General features: G+C 52.2%; 1 protein-coding gene across 1 annotated transcript; it reads left to right on the forward strand.

Annotated features, from left to right (window-relative positions):
- Window positions 1–29: 29 nt before the first annotated feature.
- On the forward strand, window positions 30–8149 carry RFLNB (refilin B). The gene is made up of 3 exons (XM_027130564.1): window positions 30–333; window positions 3106–3215; window positions 5034–8149. Exons 1-3 carry the CDS (start codon window positions 121–123, stop codon window positions 5362–5364), a joined length of 654 nt encoding a protein of 217 aa, XP_026986365.1. The 5' UTR covers window positions 30–120; the 3' UTR covers window positions 5365–8149.
- Window positions 8150–8712: the final 563 nt, after the last annotated feature.

The following is an 8712-nucleotide window of genomic DNA, read 5'->3' on the forward strand; positions in this document are numbered from 1 at the left end:
CGGGGCGGGGCAGGGGGCGGGCCCGGGAGTGCGGAGACCGGCGGACCCGGACGGCGCGCGGGCGGCGGGCAGGGAGGGCGGCCGGCGGGCAGCGGCCCCGGCCCCGCCGCGCGCACCGCCATGGTGGGCCGGCTGAGCCTGCAGGATGTGCCCGAGCTCGTGGACGCGAAGAAGAAGGGCGACGGCGTCCTGGACAGTCCGGACTCGGGGCTGCCCCCTAGCCCGAGCCCCAGCCACTGGGCGCTCGCGGCGGCCGGGGGCGGCGGTGGCGGGGAGCGGGCGCCGGCCCCCGGGGCGCTGGAGCCCGACGCGGCGGCCACCCCCGCGGCCCCGGTGAGTGACCCCGCCTCGGCCCCTCCCCCCATCCTCTGCATTCCCCCGCGCCTGGGCCCCGGAGACCCCCAGGCGGTCGTGTCGGCCCTACCGGTGCACGCTGTCCCCGCCGCCGCCCGCCCGTCGGCCAGCGCTGGGAGCCCGCCCGTGGCCAGCGCTGGGAGCCCGGGGCGGGAGGCGCGGCGAGAGCCCGGCCAGCTGGAGCCGGTGGCTGGAAAATTGTCATCGCCTGGGAGGCCCGGGAGCCCCGGGAAAGGCGACCACCGCCTCCTCCCTTCGGGGTGATGGCCCCCGGGGCTGCCAGGCTGCGGCTCGTCCACATTCCTGACCCTGCCAGGCTGGAGGGGTCCGGGAACACCGAGAGCAAACTTCCCCCAGGCAACTCCGGGCTTTGCCCTCGCCCCCGGTGGCTCCAACGGGCCTGCTTCCCTTCCCGGCGGGTGTTGGGGAGAGGGGTGTACTCGGGCTCCCCGATTCAGAGAGCAAAGGGGGCCAGCTTTGGGGGACTGTTAGTGGCCTTGGAGGGGACCTTTTCAGATCCGTGGCCCCTCTTGTCCCGTCACCTAACCCGTGTCTGGCCCATGATGGGTGGGAGGCCTTTAGGTGAGTGGAAACTTTCAAAAATGAGTCCTTTTACTTTAATTTAAAATTTTTATTTAAAGAAAAAACACCAGGTCCCTTTTACCTTAGAAATGGCTCACATGGTGGTGTTTATTGCCTTTACCTAGAGCCCAGGGGACCCACATCCTGCCTACAGTCAAGCTAAAAGTGGGACTCTGAGGCCACCCCTCCCCCTTGGGGATGGGTGTTTGCAGCCTTCTCCCCTGGGTGAAGTAGTCAGTGGCAGCTGCTGCTCCTCGGGGACCCACCCACTTTGATGGTGCGTGGAATTCTTGACCAATGATCCTGTCTCTCGGTGGACATCAGTGCATCCTCTCATTTCCATTTAGAAGGCAGCACTTGCTTCATCTTGGCCTTCAGAACCCTCGTCACCTGGCCCTTTTTACCCTCATCTTCCACATCCCCTGACCACAGGCAGATACACACATCGGTACCTCTGATGCTACTCGTCCCCCTGGTGTGCCTTTTCCCTCCCAGCCATCCCCTTCTACCTCTCCCAACACCCAGCTGGCTTTTCCACCTGTCAAACCCTTGCCAGCCCTGCAGTGCCCAACTTGTCACCCCCATTGGGAAGTCTTCCTGGATGCTTCCCAGAGCCATGCCAAAGGCTGTGACTTCGTCCCCTTTCCCTGGTAAGCTCCTTGTTCATGCATAGAACCCCTGCTGCCCCACCCCACTCCCAGCCTGCCCTGGAGCAGGCTGGGTGCTCAGGGAGCTTGGGTGGCAGGGATGAGGGAGCAGAGGAAGCAGGAGCAAGAGAACCGAGTGCTTGTTTGGATACCTGTGAGTGCTGGGTGGCACCTACCTCCTCTTGGTGGCTGCATTGTCCTGCAGCCCCCAGGACTCCTGGAAGGCACCCCCAGGTTGGGGAGTGCCCGGCAGCTAGAGAGCTTGGGGCAGCGCAGGGCCCCCTGTCACTGCTGGGGGCTGTTTCCTAGAGCTCTGCAGTAGCCGGTGCCCGCACCTTACCCCCTCCCCCAGCTGGTTCTCAAGCCCCAGTGGGGGCTTATTAAGCTCTCCCCCCACCAAGTTCAGGGCTGGACCCTGGGGTCCCCCTGCCTCTCCCTGACCTACCTGGTCCCCTTTGTCTTTTGCATGTCCACCCTATGCCCCTACTTGACACCTTGTCCTGGTAACATAAGAGTCTTAGAGTCAACCTTCTAGAAACGTCTGCTTCCTGGAAGACATGGGGGTGTGGCTGCCACCGCCATACCCTGGCCCAAGTGTAGGTTCTTCTCTCAAATCAGGCAAAGAAAATGACAGCCCCCAGTTAGCCCAGGAGCCCAAAGGGCTGCTCTCTGTTGCTCGCTTAACACAGAAGCCCTGATTCCAGTCAGGTCAGGTGAAAACCCAGCAGCTGGGTGGAGGATGGTCCCGTCTCTTACTCAGGCTACTTGCTGAATCAGAAAGCCCAATGCTCTGACCAGGCTGGAAGGCGGTGAACCCCTGGGATGCTGTGCTCTGGCTCTTTGAGTTTTCTGGATAGTGGAAGATGACATAGAGAACTTTGTGGTGTTCGTCTTCCCAGTGAGTTTGCAGATTCCTCCATCTTGGCTGGGTATTGATCTGGCGGCCTCAGAGGCAGAGGACATGGGGGAAGTTGGACTGAATCTTCAGTGTAAAAAAAAAAAAATCCCTTGTAGCATTTCTCTTTGTTGGTTTTGGCCTTTTCTGAAGAGTTGCTGAGACAATGCCAGGGTTGGGGGCACATAATTGAAGGTTCTGGTTAGTGAAGTCCCAGTTCGTGTCGGTTTCCTCACCGCCTTGCTGCGGGAAGATGCAGCAGCCCCGGGGTCTGGCCGCGGTCACGACGCTGAGCTGTCATTTGTTTCCTCTTTTCCTCCTTCCACAAAACCTCATCGATGGAAAGGGACACCCCCTGGGTGTGCAAATAAGGTCACAGGGCATATGCTGTGACTCTGCTGAGAGCACACGTTCATGATAGGCCTGGGATTCGAGCAGACCTCTTGGCATCCTCTGTGCCCTGTCCGGTGGTCTTCCCGTGCTGTGGGTCAGCCCTGCGCTGGCATCATTCCCTGGAGGGTGACACAAATCTCAGTTGGGCCCATCAGCTGGAGGCTAGAGCCAGGACCTTCTGCGGGGAACGCATCGGATGGGGCTGTGATCTAACTGCGTCTTCTGTTGTTGCAGAATCCAGCTTCTCTCCCCAACGCCCTGGGCTCCGGCTGCTCGCCGAGGTTATGCCCCCTGTCGTTCGGTGAAGGAGTGGAGTTTGACCCCTTACCACCAACTGAAGTAAGGTAAATATAGCAGGCCCTGATTTCATTTTATTTCTATTTTCAATTTTTTGTTCCAGTAATTAACGCTTGTTATTAAAAAAAAAAATAGTCAATGACAAAAGTGTGCCAAAGACTCGTATAGTTTGGTGGGTACTCTTTCGGACGTTTTTTCTGTGCTCTAACCATTTGAATATAGATACACTTATTAAAGTAAAAACGAGATCGTGTTATACATAAAGTCCTGCAACTTGCTTTTTGCACTTCACTTATCATGGCCATCAGATGTTTAAAAATTTGTAATAAAGTAAGTCCCCTTTCCAGAAGCTTCTTTCCACATCTCCCCACCCCCACCCCAGTGTCAAGGTGCTGTGACCTTGCCTCAGGTTCTGATTTCACTGGGCAAGTACCGTTCTTCTTCCTCGGGGAATTTATCATCCAGGCTCATCTGGGGGCAGAGATCCATTGAGAGGCTCCATTAAAGATATGTCTTTTTAGAGAACGGAATTTTACTTTTGGTAGCTGGTGGCTTTAGAGATGGAGTTCCGTTGCACGAATACAAAGGGCCCTTTGACACAGAACAAAGGAGGCTCACCAGTTTGGAGGTGAGCAGTTCAGCCTTTTATTCCTGAGGAGCTTGTATTTTGAACAGAATGGGGACATGACTTCATGACATGAGCTTCCCAGCCTTTTAACCTACTTGCCCAAGGCGAAGAGATGTTTCCACTGGACTCATTTTAAAAAAAGAGTGCCGGTTCTTACTCCCTGACCAGTGGGTAGGGGCTGGCGAGGGGCAGTGCTGTTCAGTTTGTCTGTGTATGATGCTTGTGCATACTTTTTATTTTATTTTTTATTTTTAAAATTTCTTGGCCACGCCTCGCAGCATGCGGGATCTTAGTTCCCTGACCAGGGATCGAACCCTCACCCCCTGCAGCAGAATCGTCGAGTCCTAACCACTGGACTGCCAGGGAGGTCCCGCTTGTGCATATTTTAGTATCTATGAAGATGCCATAATTAGGAAGTAATATGAATTCATGCTTTGCTTCCAAAAAAAAAAAAAAGAAATTCCCAAATTGCCCAAGATGGACTTTAAAAAAATTATAAAGTAGCTGCTGAGGAACGTGGATGTTAATTTATTTTATGGAAAACAAGACTGTAATTGGCTGTGATGGATAAGGTCAGATCTCGGTTCCCTGGGTTTGAGGGAGTCTCCAAGCCGAAGGCAGAGGTGGCCCCAATACTAGGATTTGGTATCACCAAGCTTTCAGAACCAGCATTCAGGATGTCTGGGTTCCCTTCTCCTCTCATTAAAGAGCTGACTGTTCACTTCAGGGGATAGAGAAACCACTCATCCCCCGTGGACAGGAGAATCTGCCTTGCTGTATATATCATCCCCACCAACAGCAGTCGCTGGGTTAACACTCTCCCCCATTCTATTGGGCACCTTTTTCAGAAAGAGGAAACAGGCTTGGAAGTTAAGTAACTTGGCCAAAGTCTCAAAGCTTAAGTCAGTGGGAGCCGACTCCAGGGGCTGCCGCCTGCAGTGAGGAACAGTGAGTGCGGGTTGAACTTGGGAATCCTGCATTTCTGCACTGAAACCCCAGCTCTACCGCTCCCTCCCACTGTGACCTTAACCTCTGCACCCCGATTTCTTCTCCCAGGGTTGTTGGGAAGATTAAATTAGATCCTGGAAGTAAAGCGCTAGGACAGGAGCACACAGTGAGCACGTTATAAACTCCGTGCGGCTTCTCCCTAGAGTCTCAAGGTTCAAGGTCACGGTAGGGATCCCTGCACCCCCAGCTCAGAGGAGCGGCTTCACGCTGCCTTATGTCTCCCGCTCAGGTACACATCCTCCGTCAAGTACGACTCAGAGCGACACTTCATCGACGACGTCCACCTGCCCCTGGGCCTGGCGGTGGCCTCCTGCAGCCAGACCATCACCTGCATCCCCAGTTGCACGTGGCGCAACTACAAGGCTGAGGTGCGCTTTGAGCCGCGCCACAAGCCTGCCCGCTTTCTCAGCACCACCATCGTCTACCCCAAGTACCCCAAGACCGTCTACACCACCACTCTGGATTACAACTGCCGCAAGACACTGAGGAGGTTCCTGTCCAGCGTGGAGCTCGAAGCCATTGAGCTCGTGGGCGGTGATTACCTGTCGGAGGAGAGCTGACTGCAGCAGGCTGGGGGCCTGGCCCGGCTTTCCTGCCCAGGTTGGGTTGGGCCAGGCTGCCCTTGTGTGTCATTCCAGCCCCAGAAGAGTCTAACCCAGAGATACCTCTAAGCCCAGCCTGGGGAATTAAAAAAAAAAAAAAAGTCACAACATCTAATTATTGAAAGAATTTGATTTTTTACAATTTTTTCCAATTGTTTTGAAAAGGAGTGTGTTTTCCTAGTTTGCTGCTACATAGCTTCCCCGAAGTCTCGATTTGATGAGAAAATAAAAGGATGGCTAGAGCAAAAGGAAAATGGCCACACTTTGAAATAGGGAAGAGGGGAGCGCCCTTCCTCCGGCCGTCAGTTTGTCTGAGGAGGAGTGTGGAAAAAGTCTCTGAGATGGAAAAAGTGAGTTGGAAGAACTTTCTGCCCCGGTGTCTTCACTGCTACAAAAGTGGTGCTAATTCAGTGAGCTGTGACACCCATATGGGTTCAATCTGTGGAGAGTTGAGTTCCATTCTGGTTTTTTAAATTTCCATTTGTATTTCCTGTTAACCAAAACTCTTGGAATTCTCTAAATCTTTTTTTGTGATATCAAAAAACCCCAAACCACAATATAAGATGCCTTTCAAAAAAAAAGCAAGAGAGGAAGGGAAAGGCAGGCAGGCAGGAAGGCGTTCACCCTGTTCTTGCCTCTAGAGTGGGGTCAGATCAACTGGTGGCTGAGTCCGGGGGCAACGGCTTGGTTCTGGTTCCTTCCACGGGTGGGTTCCAAGCTCGGGCTCTGGCGAAGCGCCTGGAACCCCTGGCATCTGGTAATGTCTCCACAGGCTTGTGTAACTCTCCTGATATGTATTTTGGGGTTTCCAAATACTTTCATAGTTTTTTCATAAGGTGAAACATAGCAGAGGGTCCTTTGGAGAGAAATGGCGTCTTGAAAGAATGCTTAGGGAAAGCACTTTTGGCGGAGTCCACAGGGGGCGTTTCACTCACAGTGGGAGCCGACAGTCACACCTAGGACTTGATACCCCCAGGGAGGAGGTGGACACAGATGTTTCTGGTGATCTGGTTCATCAGGGTGGGCGTCCTTTCCAGTGACTTTGGGTCAACACCGCGGAGGAATTCTGCTGGTGCCCGAGGTCTAAGCGAAAAAGCAAGGAAATCCACCTCCCTACCTCCAGCCAAGGGAAGCAAAGGAGAATTGAGCACAGGGAATGATGCCACATGTCAGGCTCCCAAACCTGGGCGCTGGGGTGACCGTACACGTCTAAGCGTTCGTTTTAGTGTGACAATCATGGCGTTGCGTGTGAATGGAAGAAACTGTGTGAATTCAGCTGAACGGGCCACAGAAGCGGGGACACAGGCTGGGCCAGGTCAGGAGGGCGTGGAGGCCAGGCTGCCTCTGGCCTTCAGCCTCCTGCCCGCCCTGCCTCACCCGGCCCGTACTTCTTTCTCCTGCCAATCCCTGTGGATTTTGAGTAAAGAAAGTGGCAGAGGACTTTTGCTCTTCTGATATCGGAGAGAACAAAACCGTGGGTATTTCCTTTCAATGCATCCAAGTTATGTCAAGTGCTTGGGGCTTGCAGAGTCCTGGAAGCTCGGACTCCCGCTGTATCTCCGGGTTTGTGCTGATGGCTTGCATCTGTCCTGAAAGCAGAATTGAGAGTTCTCTGGGTACCCTGGAGCCACAGCAGGGACTTTTGTTCTGAGGAGAGCAGGTGTGATGATAATCACTGTCATTTAAAGTCATCAGAGGCCTAGAGGGCCAAATGGTCTGCTGTCCTCTTCAGGTTGAATAGTGTTTAGTCTGTCGTGCACCTGGTTGGAAGCATCCCTTCCGTGGAGCCTGCGATCAGCTCCATGGTCCCGAGTTTGCCAGCGTGAAGCTCAGCAGGGACCCCTCGAGGGGTCACTCCAAGACCCCGTAGTCTCCTGTCTTCATGCAGAGCAGCCTCCTGCGTTTGGAAGAGTAAATCACACAGCATTTATTGATTAAAAATGGGTTTTTCTCTCTGATTTCATGATCTTGTCATTTAAGACAAGTGGTAAGTGTGATTTTTAAACTATGGTAAGAGAATTCCCAAGGTTTTGCTCTGGCCCAATGGAGACACTTGACGAGCCCAGGACAATGCCATGGGCAGCTCGGCCAGAGAGACGAGGGGTAGAGAACGCGGCCTTTAAACAGCCCCGTGCTGAGATGCATGTATGAGATTTTTTGATATGAAATATATCAGTAAAGTAAGTAGAAGTGAGCGACTGTACGTGTGTCACATGAGTGGAAAAGCAGATTTTGTTTTAAGTTATTCACTAGGGACCAAACTAGTTCTCTCAAATCCTTTCTTTTTCTCCAAATCTGCGTTGCTGAAAGTTGCAGAAGAGGAAGCATGTGAAGACGTAAGGGGACACATCAGGGTGGATAGCATGTTGTCGATCCATGGTGGATTCATGTTCGTTTGCAAGGTGGAAGCGATGATTTTTAAAACCCACTGATTAAAAACAAGCATTCCTAAGGGAGTCTGGGAAATACCATTTACTTATGAGTTAAAAAGTCTTTTTTCTCAGACTCTTAAATGATGTCTTTTATGTAATAAAGATGATTTGTATTTTCAGAGAAAAGTTTTCTTTTGAAATCACAGACCTTTGAAAAAGAGTAAGTACCTTTTCATTTGATGCATTTCCTGTTTCTCACCTTAGGAATAGTATTTGATGAAAACGACTTTGTAAATTTATTTTTGACATCTGTCTCACTTCATTTTGTTTTATGACTTCTTCATTTCATAATAAATTATCCTTTAAAAACACTTGGAGATGTTTCCTTTTTTTAAAAGAAACTCATAATGCCTGGTTAAGAAAAGTGAGACAAACGGTTCCTCCTCTTAAGAAATTTTAAGACGTGATTATGAAGTAATAGAAGTAATAGTACAATACTTCTGACTGGGGTGTGCGTTCTCCTGGGGGTATAAGAAGATTTTCCAAGGGGTTCCTGGGCACAGGAATTTTAAGGAATTTGTTCCCAGATTTGATGTGTACTCTTTCCCAAAGCCGATCTGCTCTGAGATGCACCTGTGAATGACGTTGTCAGGCCAGCCCCTTCCCACCTTCCCTTTCAAATTGCCTTCCTCCCACTTTGCAGAAGAAATACACACCTTAGTCCACCGAGCCTGAATATTATTGTGGTATTTTGCTCTGGGCTGGAAAAACCTGTAGGCAGGACAAAGGGACAGATAGAAACATGGTGTCTGGGCACCAGGATCCACTGTAGGTTTTGTGCATGCCTGCAGCAAGCGTCCTGCACGTAAATCGTCATGGTGGTGGAAGCAAGGCGGGCCCACGTTGGGAGTTCTCATTTGCAACGTCTCGTACA

Source organism: Aethalodelphis obliquidens, unplaced genomic scaffold, assembly GCF_003676395.1.
Source record: "Aethalodelphis obliquidens isolate GAN/ISIS:26980383/991018 unplaced genomic scaffold, ASM367639v1 scaffold38, whole genome shotgun sequence".
NCBI classification, from domain to species: Eukaryota; Metazoa; Chordata; class Mammalia; order Artiodactyla; family Delphinidae; genus Aethalodelphis; species Aethalodelphis obliquidens.

Excerpts from the sequence above, each read along its gene's own strand:
- RFLNB (XM_027130564.1), top strand. The coding sequence starts at position 121 with ATGGTGGGCCGGCTGAGCCTGCAGGATGTGCCCGAGCTCGTGGACGCG. Across the intron at positions 334-3,105 it reads CGGCCACCCCCGCGGCCCCG|AATCCAGCTTCTCTCCCCAA; the intron begins GTGAGTGACCCC and ends CTGTTGTTGCAG. Across the intron at positions 3,216-5,033 it reads TTACCACCAACTGAAGTAAG|GTACACATCCTCCGTCAAGT; the intron begins GTAAATATAGCA and ends TCTCCCGCTCAG.